Consider the following 25,455-nt stretch of genomic DNA (forward strand, 5'->3'; position numbering starts at 1 on the left):
GTAAAAGTAACAATAACCTTGACCTTAAAATGAGGAAACACCAGGTCAGGCACAGTGACTCACGCCTATAATCCCAGCACTTTGGGAGGCTGAAGTGGGTGGAAAACCTGAGTTCAGGAGTTTGATACCAGCGTGGTCAACATAGTGAAACCCCATCCCTACAAAAATACAAAAATTAGCCAGGCATTATGGTAGGCAACTGTAATCCCAGCCACTCGGGAGGCTGAGGCGGGAGAATCGCTTGAACGCAGAAGCCAGAGGTTGCAGTGAGCTGAGATTGCGCCATCACACTCCAGCCTGGATGACAGAGCGCGAGACTCCATCTCCAAAAAAAGAGAGAGAGAGAGAGAAAACAGAAAACACCAGACAAATGTAACTGAGAGACATTCTGCAAACTGAAATGACCAGTATTCTTCAAAGTGTCAAGCTTATGAAAGGTTGAGGAACTGTTTGAGATTGGAAGAGACTAAGGAGACATGACAACTAAATGAAATGTAGAATCTAGGATTAGAACCTGGGCCAGAAAAGGGGTTATTACTTGGATAATTGGCTTAATTTTAAGAAGATCCATGGATTATTTAATAGTGTTGTTAATTTTCTGGTTTTGATGATTACGTTATGATTATACATGATGTGAACATTTGGGAAAACTGAGTGAAGCACACACTAGGACTCTACTATTTTTTGAAAGTCTGAAATTGTTTTAAAACAGTTAAGGTTAGGTGCAGTGGCTCATGCCTGTAATCCCAGAACTTTGAGGGGCCAAGGAGAGCAGATTGCTTGAGTCCAGGAGTTTGAGACCAGCCTGGGCATCGTGGCCAAACCCTGTCCCTACAAAAAATTAGCTGAGTGTAGTAGCACTTGTAGTACCAGCTACTTGGGGGCTGAGGCAGGAGGATTGTTTGAACCCAGGAATTCAAGGCTGTAGTGAGTCAAGATGACGCCACTGCATTCCAGCCTGAGCAACAGCATGAGACCTTATCTCAAGGGGAAAAAAAAAAAAACTAGTTAAGAGGCTAGGCACAATGGCTCATACCTGTAATCCTGTTACTTGGGGGACCAACACAAGAAGATCACCTGAGGCCACGAGTTCAAGGCTGTGGTGAGCTGTGGTTGTGCCACGACACTCCAGACTGAGTAAGAGAGCAAGACCCTGGCTCTAAAAAAAAAAAAAAAAAGATGGTTGTGGTGGCTCACGCCTATAATTCCAACACTTTGGAAGGCTAAGGCGGGCAGATTTCAAGCCCAGGAGTTCAAGACCAGCCTGGGCAGCATCGCAAAACACCATCTCTACCAAAAAAAAAAATGAAATATAGAAATTAGCTGGGCATGGTGGCACGTGCCTATAGTCCCAGCTGCTTGGGAGGCTGAGGTGGGAGGATTGCTTGAGCCCTGGAGGCAGAGGTTGCAGTGAGACGAGATCACACCACTGCACTCCAGCCCAGGTAATAGAGCGATACTCTGTCTCAAAAAAAAAAAAAATCTTTTAAACAAAAATTTATTCAAATTAAGTTCCAAACTCATCACCATTGGTTTTTATATTTTAGGGAATATGCAGTATAATTAATATCAATCAGATGTCTTAAAGATAATCAAATGTAGGCCAGGCACAGTGATTCAGCCTGTTATTCCAGCACTTTGGGAGGTCAATGCGGGTGGATCACCTGAGGTCAGGAATTCAAGAGCAGCCTGACCAATATGGTGAAACCCCGTCTCTACTAAAAATGTGAACATTAGCCGGGCGTGGTGGCAGGTGCCTGTAATCCCAGCTACTCAGGAGGCTGAGGCAGAAGGATTGCTTGAACCTGGGAGGCGGAGGTTGCAGTGAGCCAAGATCGTGCCACTGTACTCCAGCCTGGGCTACAGAATGAGACTCTGTCTCAAAAAAAAAAAAAAAAAAAAAGCCAGGTGCAGTGGCTCACGCCTATAATTCCAACACTTTGGGAGGCCAAGGTGGGCGGATCACGAGGTCAGGAGTTCAAGACCAGCCTGACCAACATGATGAAACCCTGTCTCTACTAAAAATACAAAAACGAGCCAGGCGTGGTGGCATGCGCCTGTAATCCCAGCTACTCAGGAGACTGAGGCAGGAAAATTGCTTGAACCCAGGGGGTGAAGTTTGTGAGCCGAGATCGCACCACTGCCCTCCAGCCTGGGCGACAGAGCGAGACTATCTCGAAAAGGAAGGATAATCACATGGAATAAAAACTAGGTAACCTAACAGCTTTCTCTTTTTTGTTGCTTTCTCATTCTTTGCCAGTATCTTATGTTGAGATTTTTAAACTCCTCAAACACCTGACCTGATATTTGTGATTTTTAAATTTTGTTTTATTGGACTAACATTTTTGTAGCAATTGTCCCCAAGAACCTCAAATAAATTGCAGGCCTTGTTTTAATCTCTCACCATAGCTCCCCAGTTAAAGATCTCAGATGACCGGCTGACTGTGGTTGGAGAGAAAGGTTACTCTATGGTGAGGGCCTCTCATGGAGTTCGGAAAGGTGCCTGGTACTTTGAAATCACCGTGGATGAGATGCCACCAGATACTGCTGCCAGACTGGGTTGGTCCCAGCCCCTAGGTAAGCTGGGGCCTTAATATGGACATCACAGCAGATAGAGAGGATAGACCATCTGGCCAAGGGCTAAGGCTTCAAGGCTGTTGGGTTTACCAGATTGTGGGCATAGAATTCAGTTCCTGAGAGTTGAGCTGGTTTGCAATTCCCGGGATATTTTTGTAACTCTTTGCTTGTGAGAAAGTTTCTAAGCAATTTTACAAAATTAACCAAAAAACATGAATAGGATCTTTTTCCATCAGCAAACCAGATTTGACTTGCAATCTTCTGACTTCCTGTGTATCTTTTTATTGGGACAGGTAACCTTCAAGCTCCTTTAGGTTATGATAAATTTAGCTATTCTTGGCGGAGCAAAAAGGGAACCAAGTTCCACCAGTCCATTGGCAAACACTACTCTTCTGGCTATGGACAGGGAGACATCCTGGGATTTTATATTAATCTTCCTGAAGACACAGAGACGGCCAAGTCATTGCCAGATACATACAAAGATAAGGTGAGTTTGTCCTCCCCCGGCAGATTCCTGGCTTTGAAGATCTGTGGCAGCCAGTGCTTATCTCTGCGGCTTGCGTGATCTCTTAGGAGCTGACCCACAGCTCACGTTTTTTCCTAACCTGTTATGACATTTTCAGAATAACAATCAGTACACAAATAGTCATCCATTCATTCTTCTACCCATCTATCATTTGTCTTTTTTTAGTGCACTGCAGAGAAAATAGACATCAGGACACTTCACTAAGTACTTCAGGATACATAAACTAGAGTTCAGCCTGTTTAATTCATTCTTTTGATACAAAATTTATGTAAAATGAAGTATACAAATTTTAAGTGTATATTCACTGAGCGTTGAGTTTGATCTAAACTCCTGTTGAAATGTAGGATCCACCAGGCATGATGGTTCATGCCTATAATCCCAACCATTTGGGAGGCCAAGCTGGGAGGATTGCTTGAGCCCCCGAGTTCAAGACCAGCCTGGGTAACATCACAAGATCCCATCTCTACAAAAGACTAAAAAAATTAGTAGGGCATGGCAATGGGTGCCTATAGTCCCAACTACTTGAAAAGCTGATATGGGAAGATAATTCAGCCCAGGAGTTCAAGGTTATAGTGAGCTGTGATCACACCACTGTACTCCCCCCAAAAAAAGAGATGTAGACACTTACCATCACCTCAGGAAGTTTCCTCATGCCTTTTCCCAGTTAGTCCCCAACCCCACATAGAGGCAACCACTGTTTTAGCTTTCTTTCCCACTATATTTTAATTTTTACCTCTTCTTGAACTTAAATGGGCTCATGCAGTCTGTGGTCTTTTACATCTGGCTTTTGAGAGTCGTCCATGTTGCTGCATATATCTGCACACCCTTTTCAGTGCAGGATAGTACTGCATTGCATGAATGTGCCCCAGTGTGTTTATGCGTTTTCCTACTGACAGACACTTGGGCCATCTCAGGTTTGGGGCTACTATGAACAAGATGCTATGAATATTCTTGTACAAGTCATTTTGGATCATTGGATAGTTACATATTCAGCTTTATAAGAAATTGCCAAACTCTTTTCCCACCATGTATGAGAGTTTTAGTTGCTGACATTTATGATTGTCAACTTAATTGTAGCCATTTTGATGGGTGTATAGTAATATCTCATTGTGAGTTAAATTAGCATTTCTTTGATGACATACTGGACATTTTTCATGTGCTTTTCAGCCACTCACCTGTTTTTTTGTGAAGTTTCTCTTCAAATATTTTCCCTGTTAATATTGCTATTCTGAGACTTGTCTGTTCATTTTTTTTTTAAGTTTAAATTTTTTTGGTAGAAACAGGGTTTTTTTGGGGTTTTTTTTCCATGTTGCCCAGGCTGGTCTTGAACTGCTGGGCTCAAGCAATCCGCCTGCCTCAGCCTCCCAAAATGCTAGGATTACAGGCATGAGTCACTGCACTTAATAGTGTCTTCTGAGGAACCAAAGTTTTAATTTTTATGAAGTCTAATTTATCAAATTTTTCTTTTATAGTTATTTCTTTCCATGAATTAAAACAAAATCTTTGGCTACTCCCAGTCATGAAGATGTTCTCCCATGTTTTCCTTTGAAAATATTATGGTTTTAGCTTTTACACATAGGTCTCTAATTTACCTTGGATTAATTTTTTTTTTTTTTTTTTTCTGTAGATGGAGTTTCGCTCTGTTGCCCAGGCTGGAGTGCAATGGCACGATGTTGGCTCACTGCAACCTCCGCCTCACAGGTTCAAGCAATTCTCCAGCCTTAGCCTCCCGATTAGCTGGGATTACAGGCACCCACCACCACACCCAGCTAATTTTTGTATTTTTAGTGGAGACAGGGTTTCACCATGTTGGTCAGGCTGGTCTTGAACTCCTAACCTCAGATAATCCACCTGTCTCGGCCTCCCAAAGTGCTGGGATTATAGGCATGAGCCACTGTGCCTGGCCACATTAATTTTTACATATAGTATGGAAATTAATTTTCCATATGATTACACAATTATCCCAGCACCATATGTTAACTCTTTCCTTTCTCCACTGGATTTCTTTGATGCCTTTATTGAAAATCAGATGTTTGTGTTAAGGAAAGGTTTACTTTAGAGCTCTGTATTTCAGTGATCTATTTCTTGTCTTTTATGCCCGTATCACAGTGTCTTGGTTATCACAGCTTTAGAGTAACTCTTTAAATTTGATAGTGAAAGTACTCTGAGTTTATTCTAATAATAAGCAGCCTACAGTCTCATTTTTATTGATTATATCACACTCCTGACTCTTATTGTACCATCCTGCCTTCTGGAACTCTTTAAATATATACCACACTAATGCCTGGTTTTACAGAACACAGAGGTCTGCACTTAAAGGATTCTGTAGGAGTTTTTTCAATGATTCATTTACATTATAAAAAAAAAAAATTTTTTTTTTTAATTGGAAAAAAACAAATTTTTTGACCAGGCACTGTGGCTCCATGCTTGGGAGGCCAAGGCAGGCAAATCACTTGAGGCCAGGAGCTCGAGGCCAGCCTGGGCAACATGGTGAAACCCTGTCTCTACAAAAAATGCAAAAATTAGTTGGGTGTGATGGCACACACCTGTAATCTCAGCTACTCAAGAGGTTGAGGCATGAGAATCTTAAGTCTACTTGAGCCTAGAGGACAGAGGTTGCAGTGAGCCAAGATCGTGCCAGAGAACTCCAGCCTGGGTGACAGAGAACAAGACTGTCTCAAAAATAAATAAATAAATAAATAAATAAATAATTTTTAGTGACATGTCCACATGACAGGCTACTATGGATCTATTCAAAATCCACATATATACTGATTATAAAATGGTCTCTAACGTAGTTGCCAAGTTAAAAACTCAGATGCAAGACAAAACCTATAATATGTTACTATTTGTATGGCTTTTTGGGCCTTTTTTTTTTTCTTTCTTTTTTTTTTTTTCTTTCGTATGTTTATCTGGTGTTTTATTTTGAGAGAGTCTCGTTCTGTCACCCAGGCTGGAATGCAGTGGTATGCAATCTCGGCACACTGCAGCCTCCGCCTCCCAGGTTCAAGCAATTCTCCTGCTTCAGCCTCCTAAGTAGCCAGGATTACAGGCGTGCACCACCACGCCCAGCTAATTTTTATATTTTTAGTAGAGACGGGGTTGCGCCATGTTGGCCAGGCTGGTCTCGAATTCCTGGCCTCATGTGATCTGCCTGCCTCAGCCTCCCAAAATGCTGGGATTAGAAGCGTGAACCACTGCGCTCGGCCACGTGTGTTTTTTAATTTTGAAGACAATATATGCCTGGATTCTCTGAAAGGATACAAGGACACTGGAACGGTGATTACTTTTTGCAGGGGAAACTGAGGATAAGGGACATAGTAAGAGAGAGAGAGAGACTCTCATTTTATATGCTTGTATATCTTGGGAATTCTTTTTTTCTAACCATGTTTAATACATATATATGTTAAGAAATTGAAATTTTTAAAATTAATGTCATATATTTGTCTGGAAGTGAATAAATAGACTCTTAAGAACCAGTAAGAAAGAGGCGACCCAGAGACCACCTGTGGGAACAAATGGGAAACTAGGACGTGGAAGAAGGTGACCTTCAAAATACTTTCTTTTTTTTTTTTTTGAGATGGAGTCTCGCTCTGTCACCCAGGCTGGAGTGCAGTGGCCAGATCTCAGCTCACTGCAAGCTCCACCTCCTGGGTTCATGCCATTCTCCTGCCTCAGCCTCCCAAGTAGCTGGGACTACAGGCACCCACCACCACCCCCGGCTAATTTTTTTGTATTTTTAGTAGAGACAGGGTTTCACCGTGTTAGCCAGGATGGTCTCGGTCTCCTGACCTCGTGATCCGCCCGTCTTGGCCTCCCAAAGTGCTGGGATTACAGGCTTGAGCCACCGCGCCCGGCCACCTTCAAAATATTTTCATACAATAAGGGATTGTAGTCTGGTGCGGAGGCTCATGCCTGTAATCCCAGCACTTTGGGAAGCTGAGGCAGGCAGATCACCAGAGGTCAGGAGTTCGAGACCAGCCTGGCCAACATGGTGAAACCCTGTCTTTACTAAAAATTCAAAAAGTAGCCGGGTGTGGTGGCGCATGCCTGTAATCCCAGCTGCCTGGGAGGCTGAGACAGGAGAATTGCTTGAACCTGGGAGGCCGAGGTTGCAGTGAGCCAAGATCACACCACTGCACTCCAGCCTAGGTGACAGAGTGAGACTGTCTCAAAAAAATAAAAAAAGAATAGGCTGGGCTCGGTGGCTCACGCCTGTAATCCCAGCTCTTTGGGAGACCAAGGCGACTGGATCACCTGAGGTCAGGAGTTTGAGACCATCCTGGCCAACATAGTGAAACCCCATCTCTACTAAAGATACAAAAAATTAGCCTGGTGTGGTGGTGGGCACCTGTAATCCCAGCTACTCGGGAGCCTGAGGCAGGAGAATCACTTGAACCCGGGAGATGGAGGTTGCAGTGAGAAGAGATCGCACCATTGCACTCCAGCCTGGGCAACAAGAGCAAAACTCCATCTCAAAAAAAAAAAAAAAGAGTACGAGATTGTAGACTCAAGAAACTTGTCATTTCTTTCAGTGAGATTATTGGAAAAGATGTGTGAATTTAGCCACTTTTATGGGTATTTTTATTGTGGTGTGTATGTATTTATATTATTAAGTATTTTTTCACATTTCTTACTAAAGGCCTTCTGAAAATGTTTTAATAAACATGTGCCATCTGGTATTTTTTAAGAAGTGTGTAATAATTCAAAATCTAGCAAAACTCAACTGCAAAGATTTTTAATATCTGTTGTAGAGCTCAAGGGGTTAACGCTTTGTGTGCGGATGCATTTTTTTCCATGATGATGGAGCCAATGCTTTATTGTGCTTTTTTTTCTTTCTTGGTTTTCAAGGCTTTGATAAAATTCAAGAGTTATTTGTATTTTGAGGAAAAAGATTTTGTGGATAAAGCAGAGAAGAGCCTGAAACAGACTCCCCATAGTGAGGTGAGTCATGGCCATAAGAAAATTAGAATCATAAGGCCTTGAGGGTTAGGACCCATTCCTTCATTATAAAAGTGAGGAACACAAGGCCCAAAGGGGAACAAAGGGGAATCTGGTAGCCCCACTAGCCAGTGGCAAGCTCGCCCTCTGCTTATTGTGTTTTGCTCTTTATGTAGTACCATGCTGCTGCTGTTAGAGGCATGATCCTGTTCTTTCAGGATCATTCTGTAGAGAAATCTGTAAGAGACTGAGGAAGCAAATCCAGTGTCTTTATTCTTTATCAGAGGAGGTATCAAGTCCAAAGGGAGGGAACCTGGAGTGGGAGAGTAGACCTTGTGGTGTGGTCCAGTGGCACTAGGAGCTGTAATGTCTCACTCAATGTCCTTCAGAACTTTCTCTGCCTCCACTTCCGGAGTTGCTGGAAACATGTCTGCCCAAGGTCATAGCACAGTCAGAGAAAGGCTGGCACATCTGGGCCAACCACAAGGGCCAAAAATAAAAAGGGAAGTTGGGTGGAGAGGAAGAAAGTTAAGCTGGAAACTTTTTTTTTGTAAAAATGCTAATGCTGTAAAGCCACCCAGGACACTAATACAGGGAGATGTAGGTGAAATAAAGTAGAGTTTCAGCTGTTTTTAGGAAAGAAATACTAAAGAGAAAAAATTATTAGATCTAAAGATGTAATAACCAGAAAGCCCCCTCTTGCTAAGAAGAGAAGGCAGCCTTTTCTGAAGAACTGAAGTGGTCAAGAGAGAATATTCAGTCTAATTCTGGGAGAGAAAGGGAAGAACATGAGAATCCAGAGATGTGACGTAAGAGTCTTAGAGAACTTCAAAGTGAAAAAACAGAAGTGAGAACTGACACAAGGGAAAGGGATTGATAAATAAGCACTCTTAAACAGGTGTGGTCCCAAGGAGTCCATGGAAGGCCAGCTTGCTTTAAAAAAAAAAAAGATTGTAGAGATGAGGTCTCACTATGTTGCCCAGGCTAGTCTTGAACTCCTGCCCTCAAGTAATCCTCTCTCCTCGGCCTCCCAGCTTACTTTTATAAATACAATGCAATGAATAATAAAGTATAGAACTGTTTGGTATATGTAGCACAGGAATTCAGAAAACAAAGCCCAGGAGTTTGAGACCAGCCTGGGCAATATAGTGAGATCCTGTCTCTATAAAAAATTTTTTTTAATTAGCTGGATATGGTGGTGTATGCCTGTAGTCCCAGCTACTTAGGAGGCTGATGTGGGAGGATCACTTGAGCCAAGGAGGTTGAGGCTGCAGTGAGCCAAGATCACACCACTGCACTTCAGCCTGGGTGACAGAGTGAGATCCTGTCTCAAAAAAGAAAAAAAGAAGCCTGAATAGTGCAGATTAACATGCTTGAAAAATCAAAAGTATTATAAAAATTGAAGATACTGTTATTACACAAGTTATGTACTGTCTTTGAGTGTGTGATTAGCAGTCCGGCAGCAGCACTTCTAACGTATTTTCCTAGAGAGTTCTTTTTTTGTTCTTTTTTACAATTCTGAAGTAAAATCATGGTTTTTGTTCCAGATAATATTTTATAAAAATGGTGTCAATCAAGGTGTGGCTTACAAAGATATTTTTGAGGGGGTTTACTTTCCAGCCATCTCACTGTACAAGAGCTGCACGGTACGTACATGTTTCCATCCCATGGGCAAAACTTGAGGGAAGCAGATGAATGGGTTGCGATGACAAAGCTACTGAGTGCTGGAAAGAAATCCAAGCAGCCTTAGAGTTGCATGTGTGTTGCTACCATTACTGTTTAGTCCAAAAACAGCTTGGGCATCTTAGGGAGTATTTGCTAGATAGAAAAAGGTCCTGCAATTAGTGTGTGCTATACTTTTCCCTTGAGTGCGTGGTGTGGTGTTACTCTTCAGTAGGAAGGATAAAAATGCACATACACAGATCCTCCTGGTGGGATGTCATGATAACCCACCATTATTAGTCATTGTTGCTTACATTCATTTTTTTTTTGAGACAGTGTCTCACTCTGTTGCATAGGCTCACCATAGCCTTGACCTCCTGGGCACAAATGATCCACCTCAGCCTCCTGAGTAGCTGGGGTGTGCTCATTTTTTGGTTTTTGTTTTGGTAGAGACAGGATCTCACTACATTGCCCTGGCTGGTCTCAAAGTCATGGGCTCAAGCAGTTCTCCCAGCTCAGCCTCCCAAAGTGCTGGGATTACAGATAGGCATGAGCTACTATATCTGGCAGGTTTTTTTTTTTTTTAAATATGATCCAACATGAAGAAGGGTACTATCATTAGGGTCTATTGGTCTTAAAAATATATAGGTAGGTAGGTAGGTAGGTAGGTAGACACAGATGTAGATACATAGAAAAGTTGGAGCCGGGTGCACTGGCTCACGCTTGTAATCCCAGCACTTTGGGAGGCCAAGGTGGGCGGATCACTTGAAGTCGGGTTCGAGACCAGCCTGGCCAACATGGCGAAACCCCATCTCTACTGAAGATACAAAAATTAGCTGGGCTTAGTGGCACATGCCTGTAACTCCAGCTACTCAGGAGTCTGAGGCAGGAGAATCACTTGAACCCGGGAGGCAGAGGTTGCAGTGAGCCAAGATCATGCCACTGCACTCCAGCCTGGTGACAGAGCAAGACTCCGTCTCAAAAAAGAAAGAAAAAGAAAAGTTAATGCATGAAGATTTCCATGTATTTTCAGTCTGTCAGTAGGCACCATTGAAGCAGGTAAAAAAAAGGAAATCTTTAGGTTGTAAACAGTGTAAACCAAAAACTGTCTTGAGACAGATCTCAATCAATTTAGAAGTTTATTTTGCCAAAGTTAAGGACCTGCCCATAAGAAAAAAACACAGAATCACAGAAACAGTCTGTGGTCTGTGCCTTTCTCCAAGGATGAATTTGATGACTTAAAAATTTTAAAAAAAAGGGCTGGCCGGAGTGGCTCATGGTGGTAATCCCAGTGCTTTGGGAGGCCAATATAAGAATCAGTTGAACCCAGGACCTTGAGACCAGCCTGGGCAACATAGCAAAAACTCCTGTCTACAAAAAATACAAAAAATTAGCCAGGCCTGGTGGTACATGCCTGCAGTCCCAGCTACTTGGGAGGCTGAGGTGGAAGGATCCGCTGAGCCCAGGAGGTCAAGGGTGCAGTGAACCATGATCACATTGTTGGCGCTGCAGCCTGGACAACAGAGTCAGAGCCTGTCTCAAAAAAATAAAAAGTAAAATAAAGGGGAAATGCGGGCTGGAGGGGAAAGTGGGAGGGTATCGTCATCCACATGTTGCAAGAGAAAAGGAGCAGATAGGGGAAAGTCAATTATGTATTCATCTCATGCCCAGTAAATCGGTACTTCACATAAGGTAAGGTGAACATAAAGTAGCTGCCTATGGGGATATTTAAGCTTTTATCTGTAGGTGTCTGCTTAGCAACAAAAGGAAAGGCAGTTTCTTGCATGACTCAGCTTTCAGCTTAATTTTTTCCTTTTGACAGAGCAAATTGGGATCCTGAATTTTTATTTTCTTTGACAACAAAAATCAACACTGATCTTTTTTAGTTACATAATTCTTAATGGACATCAGGATGTTGACCACTTTTAGTAATATTTAATATATATCTCATTTGTTCCATTTATCCCCCAAGTATTGTAGCCACGTTTAAAGTGAAAATTTCCTGTGTCAAATTAACTTTTCCAATATTTTTTGTTCATTTTTTCCATGTCTGCTTGAATTGAATTCGCTCCAGGTTTCCATTAATTTTGGACCATGCTTCAAGTATCCTCCGAAGGATCTCACTTACCGCCCTGTGAGTAACATTACAAATGCCTGCATGCATCCTCGGCATTGCCGTGGCTGCTCTAGTCACCGTGTTCTGTTTCTAATTCCTCCTGCAGATGAGTGACATGGGCTGGGGCGCCGTGGTAGAGCACACCCTGGCTGACGTCTTGTATCACGTGGAGACAGAAGTGGATGGGAGGCGCAGTCCCCCGTGGGAACCCTGACCAGGTCCCTCTTTTCTGTCAAGGACTTTTTGGGGAATAATACTGGGGGTTTTGTTTTTGTTTTTGAACTGTCTCAAATGTTCTCCCAAAGATGCTACAAAACACAGCCTCTCCTTTTAGCAAGTTAAAAGGCTGGGTAGGACTACAGGAGACTGCCTGCCTTTCACCATTTTCTCCCAACTTCCAGTGACTGCTCTTATTTTGTGTACCACAAGCCAACAACCGCTGACTCCAGGATTGTGTAAGCCCCCTGTGAAATCAGTGCTGTACTGCATACCCTGCCAGCTGTGACTTGTTATCCTACTATATTTTCTAAAGAGTGAATAATATTGTCTGAGTAACTTATTTGAAAGACATTTCCTTCTGTGGGCATTGACTCCATCCCACCTGTTTTCCAAGGAAATGGTAACCTGTTTCTGAGAACACCTGAAATCAATGGCTACACATTCCAAACCAATCTAAACGCTATTTCCCTTTGGTGTGGGTTTGGTTTTGTTGTTCATTTTGAAATATACTTTTGAACACTGAGATCCCTAAAACTACTAGATCTCTAGAAGTGTAATTGTGAAAGAAACTTGCTTGCAGCTTTAACAAAATGAGAAACTCTTCCCAAATAAAACTTGTTTTGAAGTTTGTGTGACACTTTGCTTCCCTTCAGGTTGGGTGCCTCTTGGTGACAGTGTTCAGAAATGTAAGCAGCATGAGGAAGGGAGCTGGCACTGGGAGGAAGAGCCAGGTTTCTGACTTGTGTTTTGGCCGCTTTCCTGTTGCTCCTATTCTTGCCAATCAGCCACCCCATTTCCTGTGAAAATCTGCCACCTTGAGGAAAGGAACAAGAATTTTAAAGGGCTAATGCGGCCGGGCACGGTGGCTCAAGCCTGTAATCCCAGCACTTTGGGAGGCCGAGACGGGCGGATCACGAGGTCAGGAGATCGAGACCATCCTGGTTAATACGGTGAAACCCCGTCTCTACTAAAAAGTACAAAAAACTAGCCGGGCGAGGTGGCGGGCGCCTGTGGTCCCAGCTACTTGGGAGGCTGAGGCAGGAGAATGGCGTAAACCCGGGAGGCGGAGCTTGCAGTGAGCTGAGATCTGGCCACTGCACTCCAGCCTGGGCGACAGAGCGAGACTCCGTCTCAAAAAAAACAAAAAAACAAAAACAAAACAAAAAAAGGGCTAATGGTCTCCCTCCTGGTCTTCCCTTGGAACGTGGATGTTGATATGTGCAGGTGGTTTCCTGTCTTGCTTATCTTCCTTTGCCCTTAGCTGATGGCTAAAGGGCGGTTTTCAGACTATTAAAGACTGAAATGTAAGAATGAGCCTTCCAGGCACCGTGGCTCATGCCTATAATCCCAGCATTTTGAGACATTAAGACAGAAAGATTGCTCAAGACCAGGAGTTCAAGACCGCCTGGGCAACATAGTAAAACTCCTTCTCAGTAAAAAATTAGCCAGACGTGATGACACATGCTAGTAGTCCCAGCTACTTTGGAGGCTTAGGTGGGAGGATCCCTCGGGCCCAGGAGTTCCAGGCTGCAGTGAGCCATGTTTGCACCACTGCACTCCAGCTTGGGCAACAGAGCATGACCCTGTGTCCAAAAATAAAAATAAAAAATAAACCTTCCTTTTGGATTCCTATATAGTTTCCTTGTCTTCCTTTTTCTTTTCTTTTCTTTTTTTTTTTTTTTTGTTTCTGTTTTGTTTTATTTTGTTTTTTTGAGATGGAGTCTCGCTCTGTCACTCAGGCTGGAGTGCAGTGGCACAATCTCAGCTCGCTGCAACCTCTGCCTCCCGGGTTCAAGCAATTCTCCTGCCTCGGCCTCCTGAGTAGGTGGGACTACAGGCACGTGCCACCACACCAGGTTAATTTTTTGTCGTATTTTTAGTAGAGACGGGGTTTCAGTGGGTTATCCAGGATCATCTCGATCTCCTGACCTCATGATGTGCCCACCTCAGCCTCCCAAAGTGGCTGGGATTACAGGCGTGAACCACCACGCCCGGCCTGTCTTCCTTTTTCAATACATCAGTCTTACAGCAAAGACAGCCCTCCCAGGATTGCCCAAAGACTCTCTTGCATTTACCTCTCTACCTTGGTTAATAGATAGAGTGGCTCACCACATGGAGGGTGACATGCTGCTGCAGAGTCACCATGTTAAGCCTGTGGCTCTTCTGAATATCTTGTCATTTTCCTGTTTAAGAGAGTTCCCACACTTCAAGACAATATTGGTATTTTAACATAGTAGCATTGACTAATGTATTTGTCTCCTAATGAATCACCCAGACAGGTTGATTTGGCCACTCTGTATCTCTGAACAGGAAAACTTGTACAGGTCGAGTGTGATTGGAGGCTGAGGCTCAGCCCTAGACACCTATTAATGCATGAGCTGGTCTTCAAGGGCAGACCTGGTTATAAAGCTTCTAGGTCATCGGAGTTTGAGGGACTCCAAGAAAATGAGGGTGGTGTTATTTAGAGGAAGCTGAATGTTAATTCTTTGTAATAGAAATTACCATATATAAGTTGTATACCCACTCTCCATCTAAATTATAAAATTAGCTTTCTGTATATATTTCATTTTCACAAATCAAAGGTTACAGGTAATGATGTTCTTCTCAAACATCAAAAGTGTGTGTGTGTTTTAATACAGTTCATTTGAAGGGCTCAGAGAATATCTACTCTTCACATAGTCCTATATAAAATAGTTTCTGTAATCAGATCAACAGTGATAACTTGTTTTATTCCAGTGTAAAACAAGTGGAAAATATCTCCACAGAGACCAGAAAGGCACAATTACATAGTTTGAAGGAGGCAATTAGAATCCAGCAAACGAGTGGGTTTGTTAAAAGCCCATTTCTTGACTGTCAGCCTGTTCTCTTGAAACTAGAACATATGTTGCTTTAAGATATCTTTAAACACGTAACTGTTTTCTCTTAGCTGGTAGTGGATGATAATTCCATTTGAGAAATACTTCTCTACAACTATCCTCTCTCAACTCTGAGGCACTTAGGTAAACAATAATTTTATCCATGCCAAAAATGAACTAAGAAACAATCCGAATAAATTATAATAAATACCTCTACTAGTTGTAAAATTTTAATAATAAATACCACAGTGTTCCCACTAATGCTGTTTTTTAATTTAGTTTGTCATAATTTGGTTTCATCAACTCCTTTGTCTTTTTTTTTTTTGAGATGAGGTCTTACTATCTTGCCCAGACTGGTTTCAAACTGCCCTCCAGCAGTTCTCCCACCTCAGCCTTCAGAGTAGCTGGCATTGTGGGTGGGCACCACTGTGCCCAGTTCCTGCTTTCTAATAAATAAGCCAGAGCTCTGTCTCCAAATGGTGCAAATCATCAATGCTGTTAAAACAAGAATGGAAAACTTTCACGTGGTGATGGTGATTTTTTTCATCCTCCCTACCCTCCCATCCCAGTGTGTGCGTGTGTGTATAATTTTTTTTTTTTTTTTTTAAGACACCCTCGCTCTGTCGCCCAGACTGGAGTACAGTGGCTCGATCTTGGATCACTGCAACCTCCGCCTCTCGGGTTCAGGCAATTCTCCTGCCTCAGCCTCCCAAGTAGCTGGGATTACAGGCATGCACCGCCACGCCCAGCTCATTTTGTATTTTTAGTAGAGATGGGGTTTCTCCATGTTAGTCAGGCTGGTCTCCCCCGTCAGGCGATCGCCTGCCTTGGCCTTCCAAAGGGTTGGGATTACAGGCGGGAGCCACCTCGCATAAATTCTCTTGACTTTTGAGAAAGGAAATTTGCTTTCACCATATTACCCCTTCTTCCAGCCACTTCTCCCAAAATACTAAAGTTTAGCCTATTTAAGCAGAGAAGTTGCCAGCCCCAAACAAAGTTGACAGCTGTGGAATTATCTTACTACTAACTGGCATCATAAATAAGAGAAATGTTAACTAATATTGTTTATTCTCTCATATTTGGCACTGCCTTTAATTTTAATTAGGTAAATAAACATTCTCAGTTATAATCTTCCTCTTCCAGGGCCCATTAATCAGCTATTGCTCATAGAATTCTTTAAGAACTCGGCGCGGTGGCTCACGCCTATAATCCCAGGACTTTGGGAGGCTGAGGTGGGTGGATCATGAGGTCAGGAGATCGAGACCAGCCAGACCAACATGGTGAAACCCCGTCTCTACTAAAAAATACAGCAAAAAAATTAGCCGGGCATGGTGTCGGGCACCTGTAGTCCCAGCTACTCGGGAGGCTGAGGTAGGAGAATGGCGTGAACCCAGGAGGCGGAGCTTATAGTTAGCCGAGATTGTGCCACTGCACTCCAGCCTGGGTGACAGAGCAAGACTCTCTCAAAAAAAAAAAAAAAATTTAAAAACTCATGTAGGTTTGTGCTTATGGAAATTAAATTTTTACGAAGGATCCTGGTAACATAGTCTAAATAATTGAATTGCATAATTTCCCAGTAGTTCTTTTCCTTTTAATGAGCCTGTCTAATTTAGTTTGACTAATTGAAAGCTTTGTCCAGGACTCCTCTAGTGTAGAGTTGTAATCTACTAGCATAGATTTTTTTCTTTTTTTTTTTTGAGACAGAGTCTCACTCTGTCACCCATGCTGGAATGCAGTGGCACAATCTTGGCCCACTACAACCTCCGCCTCCCGGGTTCAAGCGATTCCCCTGCCTCAGCCTCCCAAGTAGCTATGACTACAGGTGTGCACCACCACAATTTTTTGTATTTTAGTAGAGACAGGGTGTCACCATGTTGGCCAGGATGGTCTCGATCTCCTGACCTTGTGATCCACCCACCTTGGCCTCCCAAAATGCTGGGATAACAGGCGTGAGCCACCGTGCCCAGCTGCATAGATTTTTTTTTTAACAGTATGATATGAAAACATACAGACTGATGTTTTGTGTGAATTATGATTCTTTATTCTGACGGGTGCCTATGGAAGCAATAGGGAAACCTGTCTACTAATTAGTTTTGTCTTTTTCCATAGAGAAAGCTTGGACTATATTTCTGGAAGGCACCCACTGTGGGGCGCTGCTTGTTCTGTGGTGTTGCTGTGCAGTGAATGGGAGGAACAGAGGGCTGCAGGAGACACTCTGAGATTCTGCTTTGTACACACGCACTGCTAGTGCATGGCATTCTTGAGCCGTAAAGCAAGACTTCTCAGGCCCTGTGGTTAGCATCCCCCACACCCATATCAGCCACTAGCATTTTAAAGATGGTTTTAGGTGGGAATGTAAGGGCCCAGAAAAAGAGTTTTACAATTATTTTAGGGGCCTTAACCTTCATGTCATAGCTAATCAGTGAATTAAATTACCTTTTAATCCAAGAGCCTCATCCCTGTTTTCTTGGTGCTAAAAACTTTTACCAATCTGAATCCTAGTGTCATACTCTAAACACTAACCCCACCCATCCCACTGTCGCCAGATGGAGATCTTAGACTTGCAGACTTCCAGCAGGGATTCTCCCGATGAGCATGCATACCAGTGCAGCTGGGCACACTGGGGAATAGCAGGCTGGTCTTCAACAGCTGGCTTCAGAGGCAGGGCGGGACTCCAGGCGCCTGCGCAGGTGGTTGGCAAAATCCACCTGGGTCTGGGACAGGACCTGGTTGATGATGCTCTTGGGCAACCACCCCTGCAGTAGGAGGTAGGAGAATTTGGCCATCTTGTGGGTTTTGGCCCACTCTAGACACTCCACCCTGTCACAAACAGGCTGTCAGGGGCTTGGTCTTCAAGCTCTGTTAATAGGTGCAGCCTTGGGGTTGCCTGGTCAAGGGTGGGAGGACTGCATTGCTGCTCTGCTGTCATGACTTTCAGAAGCACAAGACTAGCCAACAAGATGTTTCAGCCTGGTCTTCCCAGCTGTGTGACCATGAACAAGTTATATTGCCTTTTTCACCCTTCAGATCTCTGGACCTAAGTTTCCTTCTTTCTAAAATGGTAACTACATATAGAGTTGAACTTAACTGTGAAACAGAAGAGGGCCGAGCACAGTGGCTCACGCTTGTAATCCCAGCATTTCGGAAGGCAGGCAGATCATGAGGTCAGGAGTTTGAGACCAGCCTGGCCAACATAGTGAAACCCCGTCTCTACTAAAAATACAAAAATTAGCCGGGTGTGGTGGCACACGCCTATAGTCCCAGCTACACGGGAGGCTGAGGCGGAAGAATCGCTTGAACCCAGGAGGCAGAACTTGCAGTGAGCCGAGACCACACCATTGCACTCCAGCCTGGGTGACAGAGTGAGACCCTGTCACAAAAAAAAAAAAAAAAAAAGAAGAGGGAGCCATCACAGGCTTTGGAGATGGTAGAGTAGCAATTAGGCCATCACTCAAGGCCCTTCCCTGTCTTACAGCCTGTGTTTCTATCAGAATAGAAGAGGATTCTTTCTGTTGCATGGTGGGGATGGGAAGAGCCTGTTTTTCTCACTACCACCTGCCCTCCAGATCCCCCTCTCATGCCCTTCACCTTGAGGTCGATGCTGAGTAGCCACGTAAGTTTGGTCTTCGAGGGACTTCCAGCCAGTGGGTGAAGCACCATGCAAGTGGGACCGTGCTCTGCCCTGGCAAATGGAGAAGTCAAGTCAGGACAGTTGTGAGTTCTCTCTTGCACTGGCTGCTTACACTAGTACCACAGATACACGTTTCTACGGTACCTTGCTTTTCTAAGTTTTATCAGGGAACTGCCCTTTGCAAAGGGTAATTATTTGGCAATTGGCATGATTACCAGCTCATCAGAATAAAGGCTGCTTGTAGCTGGAGCGGCCCCTGAGGCCTCTTGTGCCCTTTAGTTGCTGGATTACAGGGAGGTCAGGGAAAGGATTCAGGCTGGTGACTGGGCTGGGGCCTTGGGAAATTCAGGAGGCCATGGTGTACTGAGTGGTATGGATTATTTCAATATTTTAGTTGACATTACAGCTGTACCTGAGCGTACCAGCTGAACCTCAGCCCTGCCCCATGCTTCAGCAAATGATTAAGGTTCTTAAACTTTCTGGGAGGGTCAGGACAAGCTGTTGGCTGTCGAAGTAGGGCCTATCTTGTCTTTGTCCCTCCTTTGGTAAATAAGTATGTTCTTTTGTAGAAGGAAGCCATGGGTGCACCAAGGGTTGGTTTCTTGGAGCTGGGGATGCAGTCCACATGCTTGGGTCTGCACCCGCAGGCCTGTGTTAGAAGGGGGGGTTTGGAACCTGCCGCCCGTATTACCTGATGACACCTTTCTGCTCAGGCATGTTTCCGAAGTCTGTGGCCATGCCAGCTAGCACACAGGTGGAGCCTCGGCGCTTGGCACAGCGCACGCTCACAAAGTCACGGGGCCCCACCAGGTTTCCTGCTGCCTCTGCAGCCATCTCGTGAGTAATGAATGTATCTTTTCCGATCTTCTGCAGGACCTACCAGGCCATGGGGAACCAGAATCACGACTCAGCCTGTGTTGGGCTGAGCACCCCCCATAGCTAGGGGTCCTCTCTTTGATACAGCATTTACACTGGGCTGTCCTGGGCCCCTGCCACCCGCACCTGGACTTTGCTCACCTTGATCTCCTTGACATTAGGGTTCCACTCCCCCATTGCTTCCATGCGCTCCACGAGCTCTTCATAGAGCCTTTCCATGGGCTGGTCCACCACGACCTCCAGCCGGAACACCTTGCCCACATCTGGGACCACTTTACTCATCACTTTGTCCCCATTGTCCTGTCAGAGAAAGGAGCCCCAGAAGGTGGTTAGACAAAAATATTCTTGGCCAGGCACAGTGGGTCACGCCTATAATCCCAGCACTTTGGGAGGCCAAGGCAGATGGATCACAAGGTCAGGAGGATGAGACCAGCCTGGCCAAGATGGTGAAACCCGGCTCTACTAAAACTACAAAAATTAGCCAGGCACGGTGGCAGGCACCTGTAATCCCAGCTTACAGGTGGCACAATCATGGGTCACTGCAGCCTCAACCTCCTGGGCTCAAATCCTCCTGCCTCAGCCTCCCAAGTATCTGGGACTACAGGCATGCACCATTACACCTAGCTAATTTTTAAATTTTTTGTAGAGATGAGATCTCCCTGTGTTGCCCAGGCTGGTCTCAAACTCCTAGGCTCAGGCAGTTCTCCCATCTCGTCCTCCAGGTGTGAGCCACTGCACCCAGCTCCCCTGGACCCTTTGTCTTGCTGGGGAATGATGGTGGTATGGGTAGGTCCAACTGAAAAGACTCTTACTTGACTTCAGAAGCTCAAAGATCCCAAGAGAGAAACCTGGCAATAGGAAAAGTGGTTTACACCAGCTTGATTAGATACATAGAATGTTGAATGGGATCTTCAAGATTTGTTTTAGTTCAGTACCTCATTCCACACCAGAAGAATGTGAGGCCAGAGAAAGTCAGTGATTGGTCCAGGGACCCTTAGCTAAGAGCAGTGCCGATCTAAGTCCCAGGTTCCTTGACTCCCAAACTAGTAGTCTGTTAACTCTGTTACTCTGAGAACTTAGGGAAGGAGGGGTTCTACCTGAACTTTGGGTAGTGGGCAGCATGTCAGCTTTTGCTGAAGGTAAAGCCACCAAAATCTCCATAACGGAGCTGCCAGCCTTTACCGTGAGCCTGGTTACTCTCCCCAGTGATGGTCAGTGCTCAAGCGCAGAGAACCCCAGAAGGCTGTGGACCACTCTGTGTTCTAGTCCAGGCCTGTTGCAGAGTGAGCCCACATCACCCCTGCAAGCCCAGTCACATGTGGGCTGACAGCACAGACAGTGCACTTTGGCGTCGTTGGGATATCTGATCCAGGGCGATGAGGCCTCACGTGCACTTGGAGTCCCCCTTGCATGGTCTCTGCCAAGTGGGTGCATGATGCAATCCTATTCTATAGCTAAGGACACAGGAATAGTGTTTCTCAAACAGGACTCTCCAGGGTGTCTTTTATGGGGGAAGAGCATTATCTGAGGATATATTCTCAGGAAAGGAGAGTTCTCAAGTTAAAACCACTTGCTACCCAGTGACTGCTGCATGAGACAGGAATTCTGGGAAGAACAGTAACCCCAGCTGGCCTTGAGGATGGCTGTAGAGCATGGAGGAACCACAGGCTTCTCCCCCACGCTTACCTGCTGGGTCTCCTTCTTCCAGCCCTCCTGGTTGCTAAGGATGCCCAAGGCCTTCTGCATGGCCTCCTCCCCCTGCTGGAGATAGGCCAGCTCCTGGTCACTGTAGAGAGTCTCTTCCAGCCGAGAACCTGGGTACACAGCCAAAGAGAAACAGAACTTCCTTCTTCTCCCAGCCTCCACCAGCTCTCATCCCTGGAGCTCTGGGTCTGCTCATTGTTCTGAAGAGCCTGGACTAAAGCCATAGGGGCCAGCCTGCTGTTCGAGTTAGACACAGCCACCACAGGTGACCGGAGGGGGATCTGGCCTTGAGGAACTCTAGGCTGGGAACGTCCTTTCAAAATGAAGGAAGGGCAGGAGGGGAGCCCAGGCCACACGCACCACATCACCTCCCGGGAGCCTCCTGCCAGCCCCAGGAGCCCAGAAGCCTCAGCACTTACCGAGCAGAGAGCTCCGCCGCCGAACCTGGCTAATCCACGTGCTAGGGTTGGGGCCCCCCAGGGCCCTCCGGTTCAGCTCCTGGCCGATGGCCATCACGGCCTGTTGCCTCAGCCCTGCAGAAGGGAAGAACCCTTGTCTAGGAGCTGGAAAGCCCCTTAGAGATGGACCATTCCACCCCCTCATCTTGTCACAAATTAGGAAGTTGGCTTGGAGAGGGCAGTGACTTGCTCAGGAGCACACAGGATTCTAGCAGGGATCTGAACTACAGCCAGGCCCCCAACTCCCACCACAGTGCTCCAGGGTCCGGAAATCTGCCTTCCATCTGGGGTGGTCAGGCCTGGCCCTGCCTGGAGACGGGCTATACCAGATCCTGCTGGAGTTTCTGTCCCTAAAAGGGGAAGAAGCTGTGTTCAAACAACCAGAAAAATCCTACTTCATAAGGAGAATACAACTCCTGAGGTCTGTGTGCTTGCATGAGTCTGTGGTTACATGAGTCTGTGTGCTTGCCTGAATCTGCTTGCATTGCATGAATCTGTGATTGCATGAGGTCTGTGTGCTTGCATGCCATAAGCTGCTCTGTGTGCCCCTGGATTCTGGGCCAGGGAAGTCCTGTCCATCTAGTGAGGACAACCCCACTGCCGGCTGCAGATCTAAGCATGGCTTCTCGCTCTAAAGGTAGCTAATTCAATCCAGTGTAATTGGAAAGATCGTGTCTAGATTGACTTGTGTACCCTTCAGTGGCAACAGAGGATTCAAATGACCTTGGATGCTAATCAGCTGTACAAAAGTAGCTTCTTGTAGCTGGTTTCTGTCCCTTTCTGGGTATTCAATGATAACAGTCTTCCCAGCCCCACCATCTTCTCTCTTTACCTTGCCCACCTATCTTACTCCCCTGTCTCTCTTCTCCTCCATCTTTTTTTGCCTGTGGGAGTCAAGTCTAATATTTACTCTGGCACTGTGGGCAAGACTTTCCTGGGTACCCCTGCTACAAGCCTTGTCCAGCTCTGAAGGAAGGCAAAGTCAGGAGTACTTCAAGAAAGATGGCCGCACATGGTGGTGCATGCCTGTGGTCCCAGCCGCTCAAGAGGCTGAGGCAGGAGAATTGCTTGAACCTGGGAGGCAGAGGCTGCAGTGAGCCAAGATAGTGCCACTGTACTCCAGCCTAAGCAACAGAGTGAGACTCTGCCTCAAAAATAAAATAGGCCGAGCGCCATGGCTCATGCCTATAATCCTAGCAGTTTGGGAGGCAGATCACCTGAGGTCAGGAGTTCAAGACCAGCCTGGTCAACAAGGCAAAACCCTGTCTCTACTAAAAATACAAAAATTAGCCAGGCATCCTGGCGTGTACCTGTAATCCCAGCTACCCGGGAGGCGGAGGTTGCAGTGAGCTGAGATCGTGCCACTGCACTCCAGGCTGGGCAACAAGTGAGACTCCGCCTCAAAATAAATAAAGTAAGCCAGGTGTGGTGGCTCACACCTGTAATCCCAGCACTTTGGGAGGCCAAGGTGGGAGAATCCCTTGAGCCCAGGAGGTCAAGACCAGCGTGACCAATACAGCAAGACTTTGTCTCTAATAAAAATAAAAATAAATAAATAAATAAAACTAGCTGGTTGTGGTGGTGCACGCCTGTAGTCCCAGCTACTCAAGAGGCTGAGGTGGGAGGATGGTTTGAGCCCATGAGTTTGAGGCTGCAGTTAGCTATGATTGTTCCACTGTACTCCAGCCTCCGTGACAGAGACCTTGATTCAAACAAAAAAAAAAAAGAAAAGGCGGAAGAAAAAAAGAACGAACGAAGGAAAAGGGGAAGGAAGAAAGGAAAGGAAGAAGGAAAGAAGGATGAAAGAAAGAAAAAGATTAAAAATGAAAGAAAAGGAGAAAAAAAGATTGGAGTCCTAGAGGGAAGACCAGAAATTACAGAATCTGAAAGGGTTATATCTTAGTAACCAGCCCACTTCTTCCGAGGGGAAAACTGAGATTCAAGAAGGGAAGAAACTTGCCCAGGTTCACCCAGTAAGAGGCACAACTAGGATCAGAATTGGGTGGCCTGAGCCTCATCCACTGAGAGCTGGCCAACCCCTCATTGCCTCCTTCCCGCAGCGCTCACCCTTCATGTTGCGCATGTGTCTGTAGGAGCTCCCGGCGCACAGCTTGAATGTCGCTAGCAGCATTGTTTCCTGGCAGATGTGGCAGTGGTGGGGTCGCTGCCGCTGCTGCTGCTGCCTCTTCTCTCAAGAAGTGGTTCTTTGTCCTTCCTGAGCCCCTCAAGCTTCGCCTGTGAGTCCCGCAGCTGCAGCCTGGACCTGGTGTTCTGCGTCTTAAATGCCCCCCGCTGAAGGCTGTGCATCATCATCAGGAGATAAAAATGCCATCACTCACTGTGCAAAGGAAGGGGTCAAGGATAGAGCGATTGCCTCACACTGCTGCTTTGGCCGTTTGTGGGGAGTGTGGGGTGGGGGAGGGTGCAGGGGAGAGTGAGGAGGACAGGGCCAGGCTGGAGGGATGGAGGGGAGAGAAGCAGGGGCAGCTTAGATGAAGGCACATAGTGGTTTTCAAGAGTTTAAAGTGCAGATTTCTAGCCCTTGTCTACAGAAACTCCAGGCTTAGCTGATCTGGAATTGAGGCTCAGAAATATGCGCTAAAAAAAAGAGAAAAGAAAAGAAAAAAACTTCCCTTGGCCAGGCGGGGTGGCTTACGCCTATAACCCCAGCACTTTGGAAGGCCGAGGTGGGCAGATCACTTGAGATCAGGCGTTCGAGATCAGCATGGCCAACATGGTGAAACCTCGTCTCTACTAAAAATACAAAAAATTAGCCAGGCGAGGTGGCAGGCCCTTGTAGTCCCAGCTACTCCGGAGGCTGAGGCACGAGAATCACTTGAACCCAGGAGGCAGAGTTGCAGTGAGCCAAGATCGCGCCACTGCACTCCAGCCTGGGCGACAGAGTGAGACTCCATCATAAATAAATAAATAAATAAATACCCAGTGGTTGCAATGCAGGTGTTGTGTGGACTACAGACTATGAGAACCACCGTGTCGGGAGAGTGAGCCAGGGTGTTTACCAGGCAGTAGAGACCGTACGGCTGCTGTTCTTCTGGGAGAGGACCCTGAAGTCCACAGAGTGGAACTGACTTGTTCAAGGTCAAACAGCTGGCCAGTGGCAGGGCCAGGACAACAACCCAAGCCTCTGGCCTTCAAGCCATCTGTACACAGTTCCTCCTGCGGTCCCCAGGATGCTGGGCATATTCAATTGTCCATTTATTTACTCATCCATTTCTAGAAACCACCTTTCCCAAAGTCCTGTTCTGAGTCAGGAGTCTTCTCAGGAGTCTGTGCTGGAGCAAGGATGACCTCTCACGGCTGAGTTGGGGGTGCAGCCCTATCAGCTTACAGCAGAGAGGAGATGAGGGCCTGGGCTATGCCCACACCCTTCCTCACACTTTCCCCCCAGTAGCTTTGTCTGGGTGAGCTGGGCTGGGGGTCTTGGTATGTGCTGAAAGCTTGAAAAGACAGGGCATGGGCTGGGCGCGGGTGGCTCACGCCTGTAATCCTAGCACTTTGAGAGGCCAAGGCGGGCAGATCACAAAGTCGGGAGTTTGAGACCAGCCTGACCAACATGGTGAAATCCCATCTCTACTGAAAATACAAAAATTAGCCAGGTGTGGTAGCGTATGCCTGTAATCCCAGCTACTCAGGAGACTGAGGCAGGAGAATCACTTGAACCCGGGAGGCAGAGGTTGCAGTGAGCCAAGGTCGTGCTACTGCACTCCAGCCTGGGTGACAGAGCAAGACTCTGTCTCAAAACAAAAACAAAAACCAAAACAACAAAAATTAGCCAGGCGTGGTGGCAGGCGCCTGTAATCCCAGCTACTCAGGAGGCTGAGGCAGGAGAATTGCTTGAACCTGGGAGGTGGAGGTTGCAGTGAGCTGAG

The 25,455-nt window shown here is 45.8% G+C and overlaps 2 protein-coding genes across 6 annotated transcripts in view; one reads left to right on the plus strand and one right to left on the minus strand.

Moving 5' to 3' along the window:
• Window positions 1-17,342, plus strand: part of ASH2L (ash2 (absent, small, or homeotic)-like (Drosophila)) — a 39,844-nt gene extending 22,502 nt beyond the window's left edge. For 3 of the 5 annotated variants that reach the window (XM_011993158.1, XM_011993145.1, XM_011993175.1), the window contains 6 exons: window positions 2,410-2,577; window positions 2,871-3,064; window positions 7,955-8,047; window positions 9,592-9,690; window positions 11,781-11,840; window positions 11,929-12,670. In XM_011993158.1, coding sequence (XP_011848548.1) covers window positions 2,410-2,577; window positions 2,871-3,064; window positions 7,955-8,047; window positions 9,592-9,690; window positions 11,781-11,840; window positions 11,929-12,036 — 722 coding nt within the window. In that variant the 3' untranslated portion in view covers window positions 12,037-12,670. Of the gene's footprint in view, window positions 1-2,409; window positions 2,578-2,870; window positions 3,065-7,954; window positions 8,048-9,591; window positions 9,691-11,780; window positions 11,841-11,928; window positions 12,671-17,005 lie in introns of those variants that run through there. The other 2 variants (XM_011993153.1, XM_011993166.1) reach the window with 2 other exon arrangements.
• On the minus strand, window positions 16,915-24,134 carry STAR (steroidogenic acute regulatory protein). Its single transcript, XM_011993134.1, has 7 exons — window positions 23,633-24,134; window positions 21,527-21,640; window positions 21,090-21,217; window positions 19,545-19,703; window positions 19,219-19,403; window positions 18,485-18,578; window positions 16,915-17,652 (listed from the first exon to the last, which is right to left on the minus strand). Exons 1-7 carry the CDS (start codon window positions 23,694-23,696, stop codon window positions 17,539-17,541), a joined length of 858 nt encoding a protein of 285 aa, XP_011848524.1. The 5' UTR covers window positions 23,697-24,134; the 3' UTR covers window positions 16,915-17,538.
• Between the last annotated feature and the right edge of the window lie 1,321 nt (window positions 24,135-25,455).

This window comes from Mandrillus leucophaeus, unplaced genomic scaffold, assembly GCF_000951045.1.
Source record: "Mandrillus leucophaeus isolate KB7577 unplaced genomic scaffold, Mleu.le_1.0 Scaffold111, whole genome shotgun sequence".
Lineage (NCBI taxonomy): Eukaryota > Metazoa > Chordata > Mammalia > Primates > Cercopithecidae > Mandrillus > Mandrillus leucophaeus.

Excerpts from the sequence above, each read along its gene's own strand:
- STAR (XM_011993134.1), bottom strand. The coding sequence starts at position 23,696 with ATGCTGCTAGCGACATTCAAGCTGTGCGCCGGGAGCTCCTACAGACAC. Across the intron at positions 19,704-21,089 it reads GGAAGAAGGAGACCCAGCAG|GACAATGGGGACAAAGTGAT; the intron begins GTAAGCGTGGGG and ends TTTCTCTGACAG. Across the intron at positions 19,404-19,544 it reads CTAATGTCAAGGAGATCAAG|GTCCTGCAGAAGATCGGAAA; the intron begins GTGAGCAAAGTC and ends ATGGCCTGGTAG.